A 24,592-nucleotide genomic window follows, 5' to 3' on the forward strand; every position below is an offset into this window, starting at 1 on the left:
GAAAAATGTTTATGCAAAATATAAATTTTTATTGAAATTTTGGCTTTAAAAAATAAGCTCTTGGTTAGGGCGGATGGTAAACTCGGAAATTTACAATTTTTTAAGTTTCGCCAAAGACTTCCAATGACAAAACTCATTAGAGCAACGTGAAATGCTTTTAACACAAATGTGCATGATAACATCGAATTACCACAAAGATCTGTTTATAATTGGTACAAATATGAGTTAGAAATATATTACAACATAAAATTGAGCGTGGCATCCTTTAAAATGTGCACAATCTATTTTAAAATTAAGAAGAATAAACATAGGCATGACGTTTTTCAGAAGAGGAGTTTACTTGGAAAGCTAACGTGCATTCTACAGACGGACGGACGGACATGGCTAGACTGACTTAAAATGTCATGACAATACTTAATTGGGTCTTTTAGACCAATATTTTGAGGTGTTACAAACAGAACCCCATATCCCATCATAGGGTATAAAAACAATAATTTTTTTGCCGCAGTTTTAAGTTATTGAGAGTCTAAGGTTTATTGCGTTTTTCTTAATTCCCCAAAGGGTCTATTTAATGGTACGGCCCAATTAAAACTTATAACGTCCTATTTAATAGGATGGTGTTCTATTTTTGCTTTGCCTTACTCGTTCGTTTTCGATTTTGACTTGATAACTAAATTTTAAAATGTAATTGTGCTCTTTTGCATTTACAGTGGATATAGGAAATCTCCAGACATACTTAAAATGGGAAAGTGCAATTTTTTACAGTGGCTCTCAACTTATTGTGCTGCAAATAATAAATGCATATTATTTACAATTGGTGTCAGCTTATCTGTGAAAAGTAGTATGAAATCTAGTGAACACACACGGGTACAAGAAATTATCAGTCGGGTCGGATAGACAGTAGACAAGGTTATAAATTTATGATTGGACTTTAATTATTCGCGTTAGAAACAGTTTGTTAAATGCAACTGGATTTTCTTGGCCATATTTTGTGTTTTTTATTTTTTGCTTTCTTTTCTGCGAACTCACTGTGAGGTAAAAATTACTGTCTGTGTACTAAAAACATTCTCCCCAAGGACTATCCAAACTGTTCACTTCATCACAGTAAACCATTAAACCGAGGATATTTCAACTTAGTGCATTTGTTTGTAACACCCAAAAAGAAGAGATATAGATCCTTGATGAGCATACGGATCGACTCAAAATCATTTTCTGATTCGATTTTAAGAATATTCAGTAATTTATTTTTGGAAAAAATCGGTTGGAATAATAACAAGTGCATCGCGCTGCAAAGTCAATCCCAAAGGCTAGATTCGGAAACGGCACCGCATTCAGCCAAAAACTTGCGGTCATCTGAATGGTTTATCATGCCCAAAAGAACTAAGGCGAACAATAGTTATATGGATCCAAGAACCTTGGTGATGGACAGCCCATTTCGACAAGGGTGAACTGGGAAGAACAGGGCTGCAAACTTAGGAACAATTGGAGTGGAGTGGCGTCTGGACTTTCATATGTATACTCCAATGTCCTTGCGGAAATGCCTGGTCCTTCTCCTGTTTGTGACGATGCTCGCTGGTATCGGAACCGTACAAACATATAGCTTTCGGGGATCAACGCTCAACTGAAATGTATCGATGCGGTATATGGCTAAGCGCAGCACTGGATTTAGTCAGGAAGAAATACATTCCTTCTAGATCAATGGAAAACGATTGGAAACCAATGATTCTCTTAGATTCCTAATCCATACTTGGGAGACTAAGTGACTGTAACCCCAATTTTTCAACAACCAGCTGGAAGATAGGTAGATTAGATGGGGTTTACGGCGACCGGAGACGTACAGTATTCGCACTAAACTCCGGCTGAAGGAGTTGTATCCTACGAATTCAAACAACAGATTCAAGAAGTAGAGACTGAAGGTGTATAGAAGCGGTGGGGTTGGGGAATCAGGAGATGAGTTAGCAGTTGTTGCTGAACACTTGTCTGAGGTACTATCCACCACATATTTGAAGTCTGACGGATGGCAGGAGATTGAAAATCTCCCTGTCACGATCAGAACAGGAGGAGAAGGTGTCGGGACGGGACCCGACACACCCTGTGTGGGTGAGTCATCCGGTTGGATTGGGCTCAAGGAGTGCACCAGCGGGGAAGGAGGGATCTCATCTAGTGATCCTCATCTTCTTCTGCTGATGTAAATTGGTTCACGTTTTTCAAGTTTTACCTTTACATAGATCTGTAATTTTGTGATTTTTTCTAGAGATAAATAGATTAGATAGATTATCTTCATTAATCAAAATTCGACTATATAAGTATTACTAGCTGACCCGGGCCCGCTCCGCTGCCCCTTCTTTTACTTTATATGGAACAAAAGGTAGCTTGGAATATTTTTTTTTTCGACAATTAAAGAGCTTTTAGTGAAATACCATGCTACGAAAATAGTATATTGCTTGACTAACAGTTTAACAATATAAGTGCTTTTATCTAAACCCCATATGATCTTTATTGGTCCACGAATTTAAGTTTGAATGTAAGGTGTACTCCATTCTTAAAGTACTATATTTCAGCCCGATAGTCTCATGTTGTCTGATTTAGGGGTGTTTTTGGGGGTGAGGTGGTCCCCCAGACACTTGGCCCTGAAAAAATATCTGCATCGTTCTCTCCTTTCAAATACCATTTATTTAAACGACATATTGCCATTGGTTTAGGGGAGTTTACACGATTACGTTATCAAATTCGTTTTCTAATCTCAAATACCTTTCATTTGAGACACATATTGGCATGGTCTACAAATTTTTATCCTTTTGGGAAAGGGGTGATGCCCTAAATACATGGCCCTACATTTGGATATGAAATTCGTATTCGACTTCCCCCACCCCCGTGGGGTGGTCCCCCTAACACTTGGTCCGACAATTGGATATAAGATACGTTTTCGAGACAAAATTCTTCATAGGAACATTAACTTTCGCTACTGACGGCTTTATCACTTTCGTAAAATCGCTTAATTTTAAACATCCCATGTTTTTTTTTTTATTTTATTTGTCTCAATCGACAATTTATTACGATATCCCCTTTTCCGGTTATCCATGTATCGAATTTTTGGTAAAAGATTCATGGTTTTGTTTTGGGGGTAACCCCTTTGCCTCTTAGATTTATTATTATGGGCATATGATCCGACCAAGCCTTGTTAACCTTAAAAAGTTCCACATTATTTAAAAGTTCATTACTTACTCCGCATATATGTATCTATAACCGACTCTCCAATTGTACTTATAAAAGTAAAGTTTCCAGATTCATCTCCGTTAGTTCTTCTGTTTAGAATTAATATATTATTATCAGTCATGAATTCAATAACTTTTCTTCCTTGGCGGTTGATTATTTTGTCTTCAGAATTTCTACTTTCAAGACCCGATTGAAATGTTAAAATAAATATATCACCAATCTCCTTTATAAACTCTCCAATTCTGGCATTTAAGTCTCCCATTACAATTGGGTTTAAAACATCATTATTTAAGAACAGGTTTAAGATACTTTCAAATAATTTAGTACTTTTCATTAGAGATTTCAACCAATACTTTTATTTCTCTAGTGATTTTTCATTTTGTTGTTGTTTTTATTAGGGACATAAAAGCATAAAAAATTTTAACATGTAGTGTCGTAAAATGCATTGATCAGGCTCAATAAATTTTATTGAAATTTTGGCTTTATAAAATAATTTCGGGGTAGGCGGGGCAAAAGTTTGTCTTTCGAAAATTTATCACTGAAAAATTTGTCGTTAGAAAAAAAAAACATTATAATGCAATTTTTAGAAATATTTTTTTAGGAAAAATTTATATCTCTCACCTCCTGGCTACGTTCCTGTATAATACGGCATACTTTCTGCCCTTGGGCATTTAAAGGCACATAGCGAAGTCATTACTGTTGCCTCATATTACTTATAGTATAGAAGTGTACTCCGGCACTGGAATAGGTAGCATAAACCGTCTTAAAACATGTGTCAACCGCACCGTTAGATACGTCTAAAAGTTGAGATCTTCTGACCATATTTCACCACTGACGGTTGAGTTCTTAGGCAACTCCTTCGATAATTTTGTTGACCTTAAAGTTATTATGCTATTTTATAAAATTATAAAATACAGGAAACCGATATACCTCTTTTCGAAACTCGAATTTGGCGTCTCTCAGAGAACTTGTTCGTTACATTTACCCACATTTCGTACTCTAATTATGCAACGTTCAAATTCGATAAATAAAGTTTTGAACAACCGAATAGATTATGAATTCAGACAATTTTCTTCGTCATGTATCAAATTAAAGGAATTAGTATCACCAGATTTATAAGAATTTTTGTTTTGTTTGTATCGCGCTGCTAAGCTAGTTTTTTCTACTCCATGTTCGTGTTAAAATTTTTACCTTTAATTATTTATAAAGTATTTAATAATTAAAATTTATTCCTGAAATATTAATAATAACTATTGTTGTGATAATGGCTCATATTGTTGGACTATATAATCGAATTGGACAATTTTAATTTGGCTAACAGATTATGAAATAAATTAAATTAAATTCACCAGTACGAGGGTTGCCTTTTATATTTCGGGATTGGATAACCCTGACAGCTCCATCGTGAAGCTTGACATTTTCGATGTTATACGTTTTCAGAACGTTTTGACATATGAGCGTAACTTAAAAGATTCATCTCGCCCAAAAAATGGAATTAAATCGTTAACATTTTCTTGTGATTATTTTTTACAACTTTCGACGACTCAACAACAGTGCATCGATGAATTTAATTAAATTTTTGGCATTAGTGGAACCAGCATACATTCAATATAGCATGAACATTTGACCATCAAAAAAATTTGTTCGCGTTGGATGTCACACAATTTGTCAATCGATCAAAAAAAGGCTCGTGTCGATTGGTCGATCTCTGACATTGTGACAGGTGATGAATCGTGGATCTACGTGTATGAGTCCGAAAGTAAGCAGCAGTCGATTGTATGGGTGTTTCCAAATGAGCCAAATCCAACAAAAGTTGCTCGCGCACGAAGCACTTCCAAGCAAATGATTACCTGTTTTTTCGAAAAAACTGGACTGTCGTAATCGTACCTCTAGAACAACGCAGAACAGTCAATTCGGAGTGGTACACAACCACAAACCAACCGCCGAAGACGGATCACTCTTCACCACGATAACGCTCTCACACATCGGCTCAAACAACTGCATTTTTGAGCATTAAAAACATCGATTTGATGAGTCATCCGTCGTATAGTCCTGACTTGGCACCGAATGATTTCTTTTTTTTCCCTTACGTTAAATATAAAATGAGAAGTCAACGTTTTTCGACACCTGAAGAAGCGGTTGATGCGTTCAGAATACCTTAATCAGAGTTGCAAAAGTGCTTCGGCAATTGGTTCAAACGCATGCAAAAGTGTATAGATCATAATGGGGAATATTTTGAAAAACAATAAAGCGATTTTCAATGATTAATATTTGTATTTCTTCTCTAATCCCGAAATATAAAAGGCAACCCCTAGGAGTATTTTCCTTTTGTAGCGCAGCAAGAAACAAATTACTCCACCACTATCACAAAACCAACTTGCTATTCTAAACAATCGCCGATTTATGAATTATTTAGAGACCGAATAAATCTAGCGCAAAACGTGTGTAAAAAGAAAAAGTTTCAAAAAATATTTAAATTTAAGTAAAAAAATATTTAAATAAATGTTGATTATATTGCACTTCAATTTTGCGGTGTTTTAATTCATCCAGGAGGCCTTTCTGTTTTTTGTTTAAATTATTTATTGATATTTCGTATATGGAAATCGTGTCTTGTTTCTCATTTAGATGTAGAATAATTTCATTAAAATTTTATCGAAATTTTGCTTTTAGAAACAATTTCATTGCCGTTTTCTGTTTTTAGTAAAAATTTTGTTTTGATTAAAAATTTATATTTAAAATTTTGTTTTAAGTAAAAATGTCATTGAAATTTTGCCTTAAAAGAATGACCTTGTCTGTATTGAAAAAAAAACATTGACATTTTGTCCTTGAAAAAATTTGTCGCAATTTCGTCGTTATAAAAAATTGAGATTCCATTGCAGGATATTGTCCGGAATTAGACCACTGTTTAATGCTTTCTATTTAAAGTCAGCAAAAGTGTGTTATTAGAAGCATTTGATTGGTTTCCCTTATCGCGATTTCAATTTTAACCAAGTAATATCATCAGTAGTTATTAAAAGTTTTATTGCAATTTTGCCTTTCGAAAAAATTTCATTGCAATTTTGTTTTAGAAAAAATTTCATTGAAATTTTGTTTGCAGATTTTTTTTTTTTAATTATTGTTTTTAAAACAAATTTCATGAAACATTGTCTTTAGAAAAAATTTCATTGAAATTTTTATTTAGAAAAAAAATTATTGAAATTTTGTATAACTTCATTGAAAATAATTTATATTTTAAAAAGTTTTTATTAAAAATTGTATTAAGAAAAAGTATCATTCAATTTTTGTTTAAAAAAAATCATTGAATTTTGTCTTTAGAAAAAAAATTTCATTGAAATATTATGTTTAAATAGCATTCATTGAAATTTTGTATAACTTTATTGAAAATAGTTCATATTCTAAAAATTTTACATAAAATTATTAGTTGGCTCATGAGATGCATCGACTCTGGTAAGCAATATGTCCAAGATATTTTTTTATTTTCAATACGGATATTTTCCTATATATCAGGTGTAAAAGACAATCCGTAGATTGTATAAATTTCAATTTTATTTTTTTTACTTTGGTTTTTAGTTGGAAATCATGACATTGTTTATTAAAAAGTGCGTTGAACAGGTAATATCTTCGATTTATCGTCCATTAGTTTTCTATTTGAGCACCAATAGGAAAGGCTTTTTCGATGTGAATATTGCTCGATTTAATTTTAAAATCGGACATGATTGATAGCAGGAAAACGTGGGGTCTGCATCATTGTTCTATTGGCTACGTTGTACCTTTCCGATAATGTCGCTCCAAAAAGTGCCATAGCTCTGCAGAACAGTCCCCCTGAAATGGAGTAATATAAACACATACATATAGACAACCAAAAACAATGTCATTGTAAGTTAAAAAATAACAACTTTTTTCCATATACGAAATTTAAGACAAATAAACTTGGTTTGGGGTTGAGTTTCTATGTGATCCATAAACGCCCTCAAGAAACTGCTAAAACTAAAAACTTAATATTAGCATTAGTGTTGTTGCCTATAATAGAAATTAAAAATTTTATTGCAATTTTGCCTTTCGAAAAAATTTCATTGCAATTTTGTTTTAGAAAAAATTTCATTGAAATTTTGTTTGCAGAAATTTTTTTTTTTAATTATTGTTTTTAAAACAAATTTCATGAAACATTGTCTTTAGAAAAAGTTTCATTGAAATTTTTATTTAGAAAAAAATTATTGAAATTTTGTATAACTTCATTGAAAATAATTTATATTTTAAAAAGTTTTTATTAAAAATTGTATTAAGAAAAAGTGTCATTCAATTTTTGTTTAAAAAAAATCATTGAATTTTGTCTTTAGAAAAAAAATTTCATTGAAATATTATATTTAAATAGCATTCATTGAAATTTTGTATAACTTTATTGAAAATAGTTCATATTCTAAAAATTTTACATAAAATTATTAGTTGGGTCTTGAGATGCATCGACTCTGGTAAGCAATATGTCCAAGATATTTTTTTATTTTCAATACAGATATTTTCCAATATATCAGGTGTAAAAGACGATCCGTAGATTGTATAAATTTCAGTTTTATTTTTTTACTTTGGTTTTTAGTTGGAAATCATGACATTGTTTATTAAAAAGTGCGTTGAACAGGTAATATCTTCGATTTATCGTCCATTAGTTTTCTATTTGAGCACCAATAGGAAAGGCTTTTTCGATGTGAATATTGCTCGATTTAATTTTAAAATCGGACGTGATTGATAGCAGGAAAACGTGGGGTCTGCATCATTGTTCTATTGGCTACGTTGTACCTTTCCGATAATGTCGCTCCAAAAAGTGCCATAGCTCTGCAGAACAGTCCCCCTGAAATGGAGTAATATAAACACATATAGACAACCAAAAACAACGTCATTGTAAGTTAAAAAATAACAACTTTTTTCCATATACGAAATTTAAGACAAATAAACTTGGTTTGGGGTTGAGTTTCTATATGATCCATGAACGCCCTCAAGAAACTGCTAAAACTAAAAACTTAATATTAGCATTAGTGTTGTTGCCTATAATAGAAATTCCAAAAGACAACTTTACTCCAGTTAAAAAATTCCTGCCCAGTTATTCGGAACCTCATAATATCAAATACGCTTTAGTGAAAAATGTCGCTTGTAAAGAACAGTGAAACTTGGTGTAAAGAACCGTTAGTTTTTGGTGTGATTAAAATCGCTTTATTGAAATATCGCTTAACCGAAAAAGTTTTATACTTTAAATTTAATTTGTTTTCCTCCTATTAATGATGTCTTCGGGCAGGGGAGGCAGACTGATGATTTATGTACCGGCCTGAGCAATGTTTTTGGTAAATTCAATCGCTGTCTACACTTATATAAGGTTGAGGCTTTACCTATCTTAATAAATTAAGTTAAATCCTATTTATCTATGTTTATTGAGAACGTACAATTTGTTGATACTAAGCCAATTTTTGTGAAATCTGGTTCCGCATACGTGATCGAGTGCGCTTACGTATCGAATGAAGCTTCATCACGTATTAAATGAATATTATACCACGTTTATAAAGGGTGATTTTTTTGAGGTTAGGATTTTCATGCATTAGTATTTGACAGATCACGTGGGATTTCAGACATGGTGTCAAAGAGAAAGATGCTCAGTATGCTTTGACATTTCATCATGAATAGACTTACTAACGAGCAACGCTTGCAAATCATTGAATTTTATTACCAAAATCAGTGTTCGGTTCGAAATGTGTTCATTCACCGTTCAGCGATGAGGCTCATTTCTGGTTGAATGGCTACGTAAATAAGCAAAATTGCCGCATTTGGAGTGAAGAGCAACCAGAAGCCGTTCAAGAACTGCCCATGCATCCCGAAAAATGCACTGTTTGGTGTGGTTTGTACGCTGGTGGAATCATTGGACCGTATTTTTTCAAAGATGCTGTTGGACGCAACGTTACGGTGAATGAACACATTTCGAACCGAACACTGGTTTTGGTAATAAAATTCAATGATTTGCAAGCGTTGCTCGTTAGTAAGTCTATTCATGATGAAATGTCAAAGCATACTGAGCATCTTTCTCTTTGACACCATGTCTGAAATCCCACGTGATCTGTCAAATACTAATGCATGAAAATCCTAACCTCAAAAAAATCACCCTTTAAAATTTTTAATGTCTGTTATCTTGAATTTCAAAAATTCTCTTTCAATCAGGAGGTACATTATTCACAATACAGAGGTTTCGAACGATTTTACTCGTTTTCTACTTAAATATCTAATGCAACTTAACATTTTAAAATGTAAAGTAACGTCTTTTTAGAGAGCAGTACATTTGTCAAGAAGTTATTATCTAGATGATCTTGATGCTGTAGGATCTTTTCTTGACGCTGGTACTCTAGTAGACTCTTAGGCAATATATGTATATCCATGGTGGTAAATAAACCATTAAGCTCTCTTGGAGTCATGGAAGGATGGAGTAAAGAATTTATTGATGCTAAAGTTACTAAGACCTTTTACATTTCTCTTCTTCGCAGTACACTTGAGTATGGATCATTTTTTGGGATCTGGCTTATGTGATACACATGCTCACAAGTAATTTCTCTTGTTTTACCTTCGCTATAGGGGTTGGAATTGTCAAACACTTCCTTCCTATATACTAACCCAGAATGACTTTCTGATTCGATTTAGCTATGCCCGTCTGTCGATGTTAATTTGTGTACAAACTACAGGTCGCAGTTTTCATCCGATCGTCTTCAAATTTGGCACAGGCATGTTTTTCGGGCCAGAGACGAAGCCTATCGAAGTTGGAAATAATCGGTTCAGATTTAGATATAGCTTCCATATATATGTTCATCCGATTTGCAGTAATAATGCAAAAAATGGTAATATCAATTTCAATTTCAATCAATTTGATTATATCAATTTATCATTAATTTCAATATTCATTACTAAGGGAAATTACGCAAATTAAAAGTTTCGCTCATTCACATTCCTGTAACAATCAGGGGCAAACTTTTCCCATATCAATGAGTGCAGTCCGATTCCAGTTAAAGCTCAATGATAAGGGGCCTCCTTTTTATAGCCAAGTCCGAACGGCGTGCTGCAGTGCGACACCTCTTTGGAGAAAAGTTTGACATGGCATAGTACCTCCCAAATGTTGCCAGCAGGAGGAATTTTTTTTCCGCTGACCTCGTCAGGATTCGAACCCAGCTGTTCAGCGTCATAGGCGGACATGCTAACCTCTGAGCTACGGAGGACTCCAAAAAGGAAAATTATACGTCAAAGATTGAAAAAATAAATATGCCTTATATGGCTACAGGATTCACTGAATAAGGTTAAGCCAATCGATCAGCCGATATACTTTTTTTTTAATATTTGGCAGTACTTGGCATTGAGGATGTCAACTTGTTCTCTTTTTACATTCATTCTTTGTTTACGTTTTCTCCTATATGATGACATTTTCAATCGTCAGATTTGACATCCTTAATGATGTTTATGGGGCCTATCCACTTTGTGTTTTTGCATGTGACCTAACCTTCTATTAGTGAATCCTGATATGTCTATATGAGTACAAGGGAGGCATGTGTTTATAGATGTCATATAAACTCATGCCCGATATATTATCCCCGCGGCAGAAAGAGGTGTGCACCAGGCTTTTTAAAATGCCTGCAAAGAAGTCTGGAGGCATTTCAAAGCCATACGCGCTCGCTTTCATCTTTACTCGGCGTGTCATTGGCGAACAGGGCAACACCTTCTTCCACAATTAGCACTTATATAAGCCCTACTGAAAAAGTGTTTAAATAACGCCTTCTAAAAAAAATACCTGTCATGAAGTTCATTAGCACCCGTTTATGTTGATGTATATTGTTCAAATTTCACTTAAAACACACCTAATCATATCCTATTTACAAAAGAAAATGAAACAAGCAAAAACGTTCTAAGTTCGGCCGGGCCGTGACATTTTCTTTGGCTGACAAAATGCTGACTTTTAGCCCTTCTATAATGCAAGAAGTTAAGTGTTTATGTGTATAAGCTCTCTCACTTGTAAGGACAACTTTCATTAGTTTTTAAGAAGGGCAAGGTTTTTCACCGCTTGGTGTATTTTTACTATATATTTATATGGGAGCTATATGTATCTAACGTGGTTGTCATTACAGAAATAAATCAGATATTGTCTCAATGAAAAATATATTAGAAATATTGAAAGAGGCGGTTTCTCATTCTCCGGTTATATTTTATCGGTTCGATATTTTTATTCAGAAAAAAAAATTCGTTAACCAGAATTTGTTTTTCTTTATAAACATATATAAATGTATTAGCATAAATGCATATTGCTTATCCTATCGATAAACCTCTCCCGCTAAATGGCTGCCTGTTAGAGACTTATCGAACCGATAAATTAAAACAGATCAGCTGTTTTTTGTTTACCGATTGCTGCATTATATTAGGTGGGTTCGCGTAAGAGAGTGAGTAAGAAATTACTGCTGGGAAAACCTCCTGCAGAAATTTCCAATCTCTCATTTATAAAATCCTCCAAATGTTTTTCGCTCTCTTGAACGACTTTCAGTAAAAATTTTTGCAAATTTTTGAGTACACGATTGTTGATTGCATCAAATTTGGACAAGGGAATTGAGGGTCAGGCGTAAGACGAATTTCAGAGTTTGTGCAAAATTTTTGAGTACGAACATTCCTAAGGCCTAAACAAAATTAGTGCGTTGATAAGCGTCTGTAAATAAAAGTAAAAAAAGCAACTAGCAAAAGTTAAAAAATTTTTAACCTTGACGACTAAAAGCATTACTTCACGTGTGACAGCATAGAATTACGCTCGCTTTTAAGCATCAAAGTTGAAAATTTGTGGGATTTGTGTGCAGAGTTGCATTTTTGCAATGCTGCACTCTCAAAAACAAAGCTCAACGCGCTCAATCTGTTTCGTCCTATATTGCTGATTTCATCAAATTCGGACAAGGGAATTGAGGGTTAGGTGTTAATGGGTTAAGACTGGTACTATGTGCGTGGTTCACAGTTGTTTAAGCCAGTAAACGAAGCCAAGGATTCTCGTCGGCGGCTGGGGCAGAGCCGATAAACTCGCCGTCTGTATAAATTAGCATTTTTGATGATTTATCGCTGTTTTGATTTTTGTATTATTATTTCGGCTCAATCGATTTTTTTGCTGAGATCGGCGGCTCAAACTAAGCCGAGCCGATGAAAACGTCGACGGCTGAACTCCGCCGTCTGACATCGAATCCACTTCGTTCAAAGGTTGAAACCCTACAAAAATCTCAGTGGTATGGCAACCATGTAAAAACTATGTGCGTGGTTCACAGTTGTTTAAGCCAGTAAACGAAGCCAAGGATTCTCGTCGGCGGCTGGGGCAGAGCCGATAAACTCGGCGGCTGTATAAATTAGCATTTTTGATGATTTATCGCTGTTTTGATTTTAGTATTATTATTTCGGCTCAATCGATTTTTTTTGCTGAGATCGGCGGCTCAAACTAAGCCGAGACGATGAAAACATCGACGGCTGAACCCCGCCGTCTGATATCGAATTCACTTCGTTCAAAGGTTGAAACCCTACAAAAATCTCAGTGGTATGGCAGCCATGTAAAAACTATGTGCGTGGCTCACAGTTGTTTAAGCCAGTAAACGAAGCCAAGGATTCTCGTCGGCGGCTGGGGCAGAGCCGATAAACTCGGCGGCTGTATAAATTAGCATTTTTGATGATTTATCGCTGTTTTGATTTTAGTATTATTATTTCGGCTCAATCGATTTTTTTTGCTGAGATCGGTGGCTCAAACTAAGTCGAGCCGATGAAAACGTCGACGGCTGAACCCCGCCGTCTGATGTCGAATTCACTTCGTTCAAAGGTTGAAACCCTACAAAAATCTCAGTGGTATGGCAGCCATGTAAAAACTATGTGCTTGGTTCATAGTTGTTTAAGCCAGTAAACGAAGCCAAAGATTCTCGTCGGCGGCTGGGGCAGAGCCGATAAACTCGGCGGCTGTATAAATTAGCATTTTTGATGATTTATCGCTGTTTTGATTTTAGTATTATTATTTCGGCTCAATCGATTTTTTTTTGCTGAGATCGGCGGCTCAAACTAAGCCGAGCCGATGAAAACGTCGACGGCTGAACCCCGCCGTCTGACATCGAATCCACTTCGCTCAAAGGTTGAAACCCTACAAAAGTCTCAGTAGTATGGCAGCCATGTAAAAACTTCAGCCCAAAGAGGTGTCGCACTGCGCCACGCCGTTCGGACTCGGCTATAAGAAGTAGGCTCCTTATCATTGAGCTTAAACTTTAATCACACATTAATCATTAATATGTGAGAAGTTTGTCCCTGTTCCATAATGGAATGTTCACGGAAAAAAAGCACTTTACACAGATAGAAATTTGTACGATTCTTTGTCAATACCTCCTGGTATTATTTCATTTGCGTTATTGAAAAATATTTTTAATACCATTTGGTATCAATTTAACAGACTGACGGATGTGACATTTGTACTCTTTTCATCGCCTCAAAAGTGTTGTTCAGCCTTGTAGTTATAAAACATTTGTTTTAATTTAATAAAATGTTTTAACACGATTTGTGTGCGTAAAAACGTGTTTAAATATTGGACATCATTAAAAATTAAAATAGCACAATCTCAAAGGATGTCATCTTTGTGAGAGACTTTCTTCGCCCTGATAGAAAAGGACGGTTTCGACAATACCGGCTGGCATTATTATTTTATTCGCGTTATTAGCAAGTATTTTTAACACCATTTGGTATCACTATGATTCCAGACGAACGAGGTTATAAGGTTATGTCATAGCGGCAAAAGTGTAATTCAGCTTTGTACATAAAATATTGACGCCATTATAAAAAGGTTGTTTGAATTTACTAAAAAATTTTAATACGATTTACGTGCGAACGAAAGGGAAACACTATGGAAGTTATCTATGTATACCAAAAACATGAAAAATTCTTTTGCCGGGTAAACGATGCGTTTTGGTGTATTCATATGATAATCACTTCTGGGAATGGATATGGAATTAATTGCTGAATTTGTTGTTGTTGTTGTAGCAGTGTGTTGTACACTGAGGCGGCAGCTCTTGCCGATGAAGGACTTCATTGGGTCAATCCGGTACGCATAGCCATGGGATTGGCTTAATTTGTATTCAAGGTGGGTGTAAAATTAGTTTGTTGCTATTATTTACTTGTAATTATTAACATAAATAATCGAAATAAAATGAAATTGTTTTCGATGGTGTTTTGTTGAAGTTCATTAGGGCGTGGAATATTGGTACTAAAACCAATAACGATTTGGTACTAAGACCAAAACAGTTCGGTATTAACACCAACGCCAGTTCGGTTATAAGAATAGCACCAAAGGGTACTAAACATTTCATATTTCGGGCAAACCATACGGTATTGGTGTTGCTTAACTATCAATACTGTATAGTACTGAAATGAGCACGTTTGGTGTCAATTTTGCTCTGGGTGTAGGCAGCGAAATTATGTTCACGACACTAATCGCGACTCCCGAGAAATTCATCATTTACAAGACACTCACGAGAAAATCACCACTAACGTTAAGAGCGAAAATAATAACAAATAAAATTTTTTCTGTGCGTCTCAAATTTACGGTATTTTAACGTACGAATTGAGGCACATTGTTACTTTTTGAAAAGTTTGTAAGATGTAAAATAATTTCTGTCTACACCTAAAGAAAAATTGATGCCGTGTGGTATCAATGGTACTGAAAGTAAAAGAATACCGTGAATTAATGCTAAAACAATACTGTATGGTATTTATAATGCTTAACATCGTCAAAATACTCAAAAGAGTAAAGTTCGGGAAATTTTTACGACAAACAAAATACTTCTATCATAAAGTTTTGCTTTTATTGTAACAGTGTAACGTTTCGTTTCAACATATCGAACTAAAGGCAAAAAAAGTAGTATTATTGAACGTAGCTAACTTTGTTCATCGTAAAGCTTTTAAAAGCTTCGTTTACAGTAAAAGGACCTTCCTTTTGTTGTAAATCTAAAAACTCTTTAATTGCAAAGGTGCTTCGACCAAGTACCGGAAATCCCCAATAGCATGTTCTATATATCAATAATTAAAGGTACTTTCAGGGCAAAAAATGTACATTCGTCACAAATTCTTGCAAGAATTTATCGCAAAAATATGTAATTTTATTGTAAACAAAGTCCGACGTTTTAAGAAAAGAAGTTTACTTGGTGAAAATGTCCTCTATGTCAAATGAATTATTTTTTGCGTGTACCATACGTTATTGTTATTGGGATAACTTTACTATCAATACCGTTAGTATCAATTTTTCGTACATTAAAATACCATATGATTTAGGACACATGGAAACAAATTTTAGCTTCATGGGAAAATATTTGTTCAATCTTGAGTTTTTCGTGAGTCGTGCAAGTGTCTCGTGAGTCGTGCGTGATTAAAATGTTTGTCTCGTGAGCCTGCGTGAACGTGAGTCGACACAAAAAAGTCGCGAGCGGTGCGAAATTTTGCAAATACTCGCTGTTAATGTACTTCGGTTGAGATTATAAATGGGCCAAATCGGTCCATGTTTAGATATAGCTACCATTTAAAGCTATATGCCGATTAGACTTCTTGAGCTTAAAAAATTTTCCAATTGCCAATTTTTCTATGACCTAGAATAGCTGTACCAAGTATGGTTCAAATTGGTCCATTACCTGATATAGCTGCCGTTAAAACCGATCTTCAAATTTGACTTCTTGAGTCTTTGGAGGATGTTTTCTAACACAAAACGACAAAACAAGAGTAGTTAATATGGCCAATCTGTCTGGCTCTTTTGTTGATAGCAACACAATTGTTGAAATGTGGGACCGACTGTAGCGCGATTTCAGCAGACAGACGGACTGGCATGGACAATTCAAGGTATAATGTTACAAAGATCAAGAATTGGGCATTTGTTTTCTTCAGATAATTTTAAATTATATCTCACCTCATCTCCAAAGGATGGGGGAGTACTTAGTCGTTATTCCGTTTGCAACACTCGACGAAATTTTTTATTCAAAATAGGTACTGGTTTTCGATTGGTTAAAAAGAGAAAAGCAGATTTGATTGCTATATTTGCGAACTTTTCACTCTGCAATTTTTACTAATAAAACTTATGGTTGAGCTGTTTACCTTACAAAAATTAAAATTTTACTTTACAAAAATCAAAATCTGGCAAAGATCAAACATTTTATGTGCGTCTACGAAATTTTGAAAAAAAAAACTATCTTACGAAAAACTTTCCAACGATTTCAAAAATGGTACCAATAGAAATGTTAGATTTTTGGTTTTGAAGATATTACCGTTCAAAGTTGACCTATTTTCGAAAAAACAAGTATAATACTTCGAAACTAGGTAATATTTTATTTTTTCTATTGATTGGGTATACTTCATAAATGTAGGATTATCAAAAAAAAAAAAAAAAAAAAATAAATAATAATGACTTCTTTTAAATTCTCTATGCATAAAGTACCTATTTTTTCACAATTTTCCAACTTGGATGGAAAATGAAAGGATGAGTATTACCCCATCCTTTCGAGGTGAGTATAATAAAGAAAAGCCTATTAGGGGTTTTAGAACAGGTTTTGTGAGCATTTGACACACAAACTTTGTGTAGAGTGGCTTTGTAACCCATTTCTGTTAGCAGAGACCCCACATGAGTTTGACGCGTACGCTCGTCTGGCCGTTACTCAACTAGTCAGCTACTTTTCGAAAACTCAATGTTTGCGTAGCGAAAACACAAATGGCAGGTAAAACGCAAATGTCGACATAACCAGTTTGGCGTAGTGGTCCGGTCCAACATCAACGTACTTGTTGCAAAATCTTCACTCTTGACGCGGACGGCGGGGTATTGTGGCAAACTGACTTGCGAAAATGGAAGGCAATTAAAGCGAATTGAAGTGATAAGCAGCCAATGGGTAAGTCCGTGTCCGTCCTGTCCACATAAGTATGTGTGTATGTATATTGAAAGTGATATTTGAAATAATTGGTGGGATGCTTCAGTCCTATGGCGTGAACATTTAGAAGGAGAGAGAGAGAGGTAAGGGGTTGAACTTACGTGAAGTAAACTCGACCGCGCTTATTTTGGGGAGCTTTCCATATAAGTTTGGCGGCGAGTTTGTCGCGATTGTCGCCGTGTGTTATAGCAGAACATTCTGGAATGGTATTGGTGTTCTCACTGTGTAGCCATTCGCCGATCCATTCATTTGAATCGGCATCCCGTGCTTGTATGAAAAAACCACGGAACAACTCCTGTTTAGTATGGGGATATATGACCACTGTGGGCGAGATTCCAAAATTTAGAATTTTTGTCACGCATGCTACTCTTGGACAAACACTTACCTGATACTTCTTGGCCTGGGTGGTATGTTTCAGTGTCGGCCACCACGTTATAGGGATTATGCTCAAGTGGCTGGGATCTGGCCTGGCCATGATTGGGCTGGTTGGGACGTTTCTTTACACATGTGTCTGATGGAGCCCCATCGGGAAAAGCTGCTATTGTGGCCACGAATAAGAACACTAACAACACGGCCAAGACAATCTGGTTGCCATGAAATGACATGCTCTTTTCTTGTGTCTAAGAACGTTGCTCAGCTCAATACAAGCTTGCCGGTAGTAAGATTCGGCGATGTGATTTGACGGAAATTGTTGTTTAAAATCTTTTTAGTTTACCTTCAGGCTTGCTCTTTTATAAACTATAAACGTTGGAGCACTTAAGCTTTGTCGTATTGAAGAAAATCCCAAAAAATAACCAATCGAACGTTAGTAATGAGCTTTAACTTCCAAGCCAAGTCACTTACCAATGCAACGAGGGTGGTATGCAAAGTAACTAGAGGTTTATATTTTCATTAGGCAACAGCACATTTTTTAGTAGGATTAAGGTTAGTAACGGTGTACAGTGATATGTTTTAAACTGATCTGAAGAAAACAATTTCCCAATGTGGGGTTATTAATACTCAAGCCAATGTAGATTTTAAACTCGACGAAATTTGTTATTCAAAATAGCGGCTAGTTTTCGACTGCTTAAAAAGGGAAAAGCCACCGTAGGGCAGAGGTTAGCATGTCTGCCTATGACGCTGAACGCCTGGGTTCGAATCCAGGCGAGACCATCAGAAAAAAGTTTACAGCGGTGGTTGGACATCTTGAGCATTTCAAATGTTGATATGCTGCCAAATAATCATTTAAAGGTCGATCGCCATGATAATTTTTGCAAAAGAGAGAACTCGTAAAATCCTTTAATTTATTCATGTCTGGAATATCTACAATATCTACCATAAAATATTGGAATTTTGAAGTTTTTTTTTGAAGATTTCAGTCGGTATTTTTGAAATTATGGGACTATTTCTTCACAGTTTGCAAATCTGAATTCGCGATTGAAAAATCGTTTATGCAGATTGTCCTTTCCTACCAAAAGTTATACAGTTCTTAACTCAAAATTTCAAAAAAAAAATTTTATTACGAATTGTGATGAAAACTGAAAAAAATATTTGATTTTTTTATGTTTGGTTAATAATTTTAACATATTAAAGTTTACCGCTTTAATATGTTAAAATTAAGAAAAAATCGACAATTGAAAGAAAAAACATTTGTTCTCCACTTAGTTACCTTTTTTGGACAAATTTTGACTTTGATGAGCATATTTTAGCGCCTACAAGGCATAGCACCCTTTCCAAACATTCATTTCATAGGCTGAACACTAATCTATTATATGCTGTTTAAATAATTCAATTATCTTATTGGGTTCAAAATGATATGATGGGATATGATTTTTGCAACCAAAAAACTCAGACCACGCCACTGTGTAGCTGTTATTTTTGCAAACTGTTCGCACCTATGGGGAGATCCGAATCGTGAAAAGACGAATCTGTTGTTTGAAAGGAAGTAAGAAGGGGTCAGTTTTGCTTTCAGTATCATAACGGGACACATAGGACTACGAGCTCACTGCAAAATCGGTGCGGCAAGTGATTGAATGTGTAGGGCAAGTGATCGAATGTGTAGGGCTGTTGTAGTATTTAGAGCGCACAACAAGTTACTGGCGCCGGTTACTGGCTTAGGTGTATGTCCATTATGTATTAATATCCGCACCCTCTTTTCAACCTAACCCAACTATGAAACAGCTAAAATATTGATCGCATTCCACTGCTCAACCGACAAACCACCTAGTTTGCAATTTCAACTAATAAAAGTTTGAATTTAAAAAAGTAGCTACTTTTACTTGTATTTTTGTTTCAGTAATTAACAAATTCAACGTGGATAGCTAAACAGCGCGTTAAGATTGTTGAGAACTTTAACAAAATATGGTCGCCTATTTCAAAATACAATTTGTGTACTTTTATGTGATATTTTGATCAACATAATCGTTAAATATGTCCACAACATGTATACAAATTTCAAATTTAGCACAAAATATAGCACATCTTATTTTAATATGCATAAGGAAAGATAGACCCAACGCTAAAAAATGTGGCGGAACAGGTATTAAATTATAAAAAAAGTTTTTATTTATTTGTTTATAAAGTGTGGTGTCATAATAAATTACAATTAAAAGTTCTAATACAATATCATAAGATGATTTATTCTATCGAAATCATCTTATGATATTGTATTCTAAATTTTCTCTTATGTACATCTACATTATAATAACATATTATTTTTTGTACTAATTTTATATGCTTCATTTTCGTTTCGTTTAACTTAAATTGAATTTTCTTAAATCATTTAAAAAAACACGAATTTTGGACTTTTCCACATAGCACTCATAATAATGATCTAACAAATACAAATATTCAGCAATTTGCTCCTTCTGCGTCTACCGGCAATGATTTAAAATTACACAATCGCTTCAGGTTTAACTTTAAATTGATAATAATATTACTCCAATGCCTTTTTATAGACTCGAAAACAAATTGAACCTATATTTCTGGTAATAAATTTAGTAATGTCTCGATAAAAATAATATTTTTAAGCAAACGAAATAACCACCCAAAAAGATGAAATAATCCTTTTTCTAAAGACTAAGTCGGAGGCCACCGTAGCGCAGAGGTTAGCATGTCCGCCCATGACGCTGAACGCCTGGGTTCGAATCCTGGCGAGACCATCAGAAAAAATTTTCAGCGGTGGTTTTTCCCCTCCTAATGCTGGCAACATTTGTGAGGTACTATGCCAAGTAAAACTTCTCTCCAAAGAGGTGTCTCATTGCACCACGCCGTTCGGACTGCACTCATTGATATGTGAGAAGTTTGCCCCTTTTCCTTGGTGGAATGTTCATGGGCAAAATTTGCAAATTTGCAAAGACTAAGTTTTAATGAATTTTTTTTTGGGTCCGAATTTCAGCGAAAACCTCTCTGAAGACAACCTAACTTCGAGATTATCTTTTTAAAGCCAAAAATTGCATTTTTCGACACTACATTTTGAACGAATTTTTAAGTTTTTTTGTTATGCTTACTTATCTGTCCAAAAAATATTTCCTAAAATTCTTTCTATTGACAAAATTTAATAAAAAATTTTCACCCATTTGCCTGACCCTCGATTCCGATGTCCTATTTTGATGAAATCATGTATTTTCTTAATTTAGAGAAATTATATTGACGTAGCAATTTTTTAAAAAGTTTTTGAGAAAAGAAAAATCTATTTAGTTCGTAAGCCTCAACAAATTGCAAAAAAATATTTTCTCAATATTTTATGACCATTTAGCGAAAAAAGCTGGATTTAATGATTTTGGCATAAAATCGCACCTGCTGTCTGTCAAAAGAAGTAGGGTTATAGCCATAAATTTATTTTTTTAATATAGAAACTATCAAATGCAACAATACATTAAAGCGGATTCCAGAAATCTGGTTCTTAAGAATTTTGAGAAATTTATTTGTTTGATTTTTGGGATATAAAAAATTGCCGACTTTCGACAAACATAGGGCGAAAAATTGTTGCAATTGTAATCCAAATTTCATTACGATACCTCTTTCCTAATTCGAGATAGAATTTTTTTATGGCAGATCTTTTTTTGGGTATTTTTCGTCGTTAATGGTTTAATGCGACTTTTTCAAAGACCAAACAACAATGTAATTTTTTTCAAAAGATAAAAAAAGATAAAATTGTTGTTTTAAACGAAAATTTACAAACAGTTTCTTTAAGCCAAAAAGTTTCTTTTATAAAAAATGTTCTAGAAAATAAACAATTAACAAGAAAATAAACAATTAACAACTTACGTTAGCCGCTGGGTCATTTGACATCAATTAGAGGGAAGAAAAAAGTTTACAACTGCAATAGCGTAGAAATGTTTTCGTGTTTGTGATTTGTATTTATACCTCCTTTTCTTATTTTATCTTCAATAAATGAGGAAAACTTAAAGACTTATAAAGACATGAAGGAAATTATAAACATATACGACAACAGTTGGATTCAATTTTAATTGGACATCTTTTCCGTCAAAACCTGAGTTTCGATCGATTGGTTAACAATTTTACAATTATAGTTGCGTAATGTTTTCAGTTTGTTTGTGAAAAATTGTATATAAATAAGAGTCACTTAAAAGAACAGCATTTTTTATATATGTCATAATTTTTAGGCTGTTGATCAAGACATTCAGTGCTACGGGTTCTTTTTCTATCAACAATCAGACCCACATTAATTGATTTGTTTATCGTATTGATTATATACTTTCAATATCATATTACAAAGCTGCCACATGAGAAACAAAAACTTCAAAGATCCTCTGGGCCTTCCTGTTAATTTTAAGGCGAAAACTGTGCTCTAGTACCACAGATCTTTCATTGATGTACTTTTCTATCCCGAATGGCTCTCATGAGTTTTTTTCTTAATTTACTTATTTACTCAAATGATAGGTATTTGGGATTAAAGCACGAAATTGATATCCACTTTCGGGACCAACCTTTCCCTTTCCCAAACCACCCTCCAAACAGGACTTATTTACTGACCATGGATATATGGGGCTCAAATACATTTTCCCGGTAGCTTTTTACCGCAAGATCTAGAGGTTCTTTCTTGTAGCGCTGAACCTCACGCTCTAGACCAAGTAGATCTACCTTAAGGCTTCTGGATGATGATTTGGATCATCATCTCCAAGATGATGATTTGGATGGTCACTGCAATAACAGTCCAAAAGGTATTGCTTAGACAGCATGTAGTAATGTCTTCGCACTGGTAGGATCTTTGTCTCCTGATGGTGGTGGTCCATATGAGAACTGAGGAGATAGCCCGTCGTAGCTCGGAGGGCGGCATTCTGACAGAACTGAATATTATTCCACTGCGTTCACAGAGCTGACGAGACCACACTGCCGCTTAATAACTTACCACAGACCTGCCGGTCCTTTCTAATGCTAGGCAGATGTGCTACCAACTAGGCTAAAGGAAAGCAAATACAAATGTCTATTATTATTGGGTTGCCCAAAAAGTAATTGCGGATTTTCATATAGTCGGCGTTGACAATTTTTTTCACAGCTTGTGACTCTGTAATTGGATTCTTTATTCTGTCAGTTATCAGCTGTTACTTTTAGCTTGCTTTAGGCTAAAGGAAAGCAAATACAATTGTCTGTTATTAGAACAAACAGCATCGTCTCTGCTTTCGTCGACACTAATTATTTTTTGAGAAATCTTGGAAAGTAGTTAAGAGATTACTCTCACTCTTTGTGTTTTGGGTTGTACTTCAATAGTGAACAAATCGGTGCCTCGTGCTTTTTCTCTCTGGGGAATCTGCTCTCTTTAAACAGCAGAAATAAAAGCAAACCACGAACATTATTCAGTGCGGCTTAGGCAACAGATGAAGAAGTTTGTGTTATCGCTTGCCGTTTACATATAAAATTAATGAATATGTAGACTTACCAATGCAAATGGGAAATGACCTAGTCCCAAAGTTGTGTTGAAAAGTGAGGTTAATTTTTTTCAAAATGAAATTTGTTTTATTCAAAGAATAAAATAAATTTCTTCAGTTATTATGTTTTTATTGCTAAAAAAAACATTTTGTGCCTTTTGCCTTTTGATTTAATGCCTTAATCATAAATTCGTGGCTGTAGTCCAAATTCTAACGCCATACATTTTTTTAATTATACAAATCTTAAAATGCAACAAGACACTAAAATAGTTTTTAAAAATTTGAATCCTAAGAGTTTGATTTGGAGAAAATTTTTGTTTTTTAATGGTTTGTATAATTTTGACATAAGTCGCCCTAAAAAAAAACAAACGATTAAATGCGTATTTGAAATCAAATTTCAAGAACCACACATTTCCAAAAATACACACATAGCCAAAATAAGTGCTAATACACAGGCTAAGTTCTTGAACGGGCTTAATCGAATCATATTTGGATATATCTGCCAATTAGATCGATCTTGTGATTTAGGGTCTTAAGCCCATAAATGGCGCATGGATTATCCGATTTTGCTGAAATTAGGATCAGTGGCCTTTTTTAACCTACCGTGATCCGACCCGACATTTCAGATCGGACCATGTTTCGATATAGCTGCCATATAGACCGATTTGCCGATTTAGGGTCTTAGGCCATAAAAGCTGCATTTATTATCCGATTGTGCTGAAATTTGAAACAGTGAGTGAGTTGTATTAAGACTCTTGATGTCTGTCCTGAATATGGCAATGATCGGCCCATATTTATATATAGCTTAAGCCCATATGTCTCGCATTTACTATTCGATTGTGCCGACATTTTGAACAGTGAGTTGTTTTAAGCTTTTTGTCATGCCATGCAAATATGCTCCAGATCCGGACACATCTGGATATAGCTGGTATATAGATCAATATAACGATTTATTGTCTTAATCTCGTTAAAAGCGCATTTATTTTCCGATTTGGTTGAAATTTACAACAGTGAGCTGCTCAAAGTGGACTATATTTAGATATAGCTGTCATATAGACCGATTTAGGGACTTTAGTCCATAAAAGGAGTATTAACTATCCGATTTCGCTGAAATTACATCCTTGCCAATTCCGGTCCTGAGTCAAGTATGATGTACATTTATCCCATTGGCCAAACGTAGAATAGAATAGCCTAGCCAACGCAACCGTTGTATTTTGATGCGTTTAACTATGCTATCGTCGTCATACAGCTCGTAGTTCATACGATGCCTATATTCTCCATTAACACAAACTGGTCCATATATTTTACGAAGGATTTTTCTCCATTTTTCGCAAGTACCCATGCTTCGGTACTAGAACTACCCCCCATACAACAGGGGGGTAGTTCTAGTATCTTTTATAGTGTAATTTTCGTTTTTTCGTCAGTTGAGAAATTAGCATCTGTTAGTCAATATTATCCTTAATTTTATTTCAAAACTGGTGTCATTTGTTTCGGTTACGGCGGTGCCGAGGTTGATAAAGTTGCTGACTATTTTAAAGTTGT

General features: G+C 34.8%; 2 protein-coding genes and 1 long non-coding RNA gene across 4 annotated transcripts in view; 1 reads left to right on the plus strand and 2 right to left on the minus strand.

The window, feature by feature from the left end:
* Positions 1-3,584: 3,584 nt before the first annotated feature.
* LOC106087318 (uncharacterized) lies at positions 3,585-4,324 on the minus strand. Its single transcript, XR_001221254.2, has 3 exons — positions 4,147-4,324; positions 3,838-4,092; positions 3,585-3,754 (listed from the first exon to the last, which is right to left on the minus strand). It is a non-coding gene; the product is annotated as an uncharacterized LOC106087318 (long non-coding RNA).
* Positions 4,325-7,594: 3,270 nt separating this feature from the next.
* Positions 7,595-18,052, minus strand: LOC106087317 (putative defense protein 3). The gene is made up of 4 exons (XM_059362630.1): positions 18,024-18,052; positions 17,566-17,941; positions 17,282-17,501; positions 7,595-8,059 (listed from the first exon to the last, which is right to left on the minus strand). Exons 2-4 carry the CDS (start codon positions 17,783-17,785, stop codon positions 7,990-7,992), a joined length of 510 nt encoding a protein of 169 aa, XP_059218613.1. The 5' UTR covers positions 17,786-17,941; positions 18,024-18,052; the 3' UTR covers positions 7,595-7,989.
* LOC106087333 (uncharacterized) overlaps positions 17,050-24,592 on the plus strand; it is a 133,299-nt gene continuing 125,756 nt past the window's right edge. For both annotated transcript variants that reach the window (XM_059362627.1, XM_059362629.1), the window contains exon 1: positions 17,050-17,141. The gene's annotated coding sequence lies outside the window, so the exon portion shown is untranslated. The remainder of the gene's footprint in view (positions 17,142-24,592) is intronic.

The sequence above is a fragment of the Stomoxys calcitrans genome, chromosome 2 (genome assembly GCF_963082655.1).
Source record: "Stomoxys calcitrans chromosome 2, idStoCalc2.1, whole genome shotgun sequence".
Taxonomy (NCBI): domain Eukaryota; kingdom Metazoa; phylum Arthropoda; class Insecta; order Diptera; family Muscidae; genus Stomoxys; species Stomoxys calcitrans.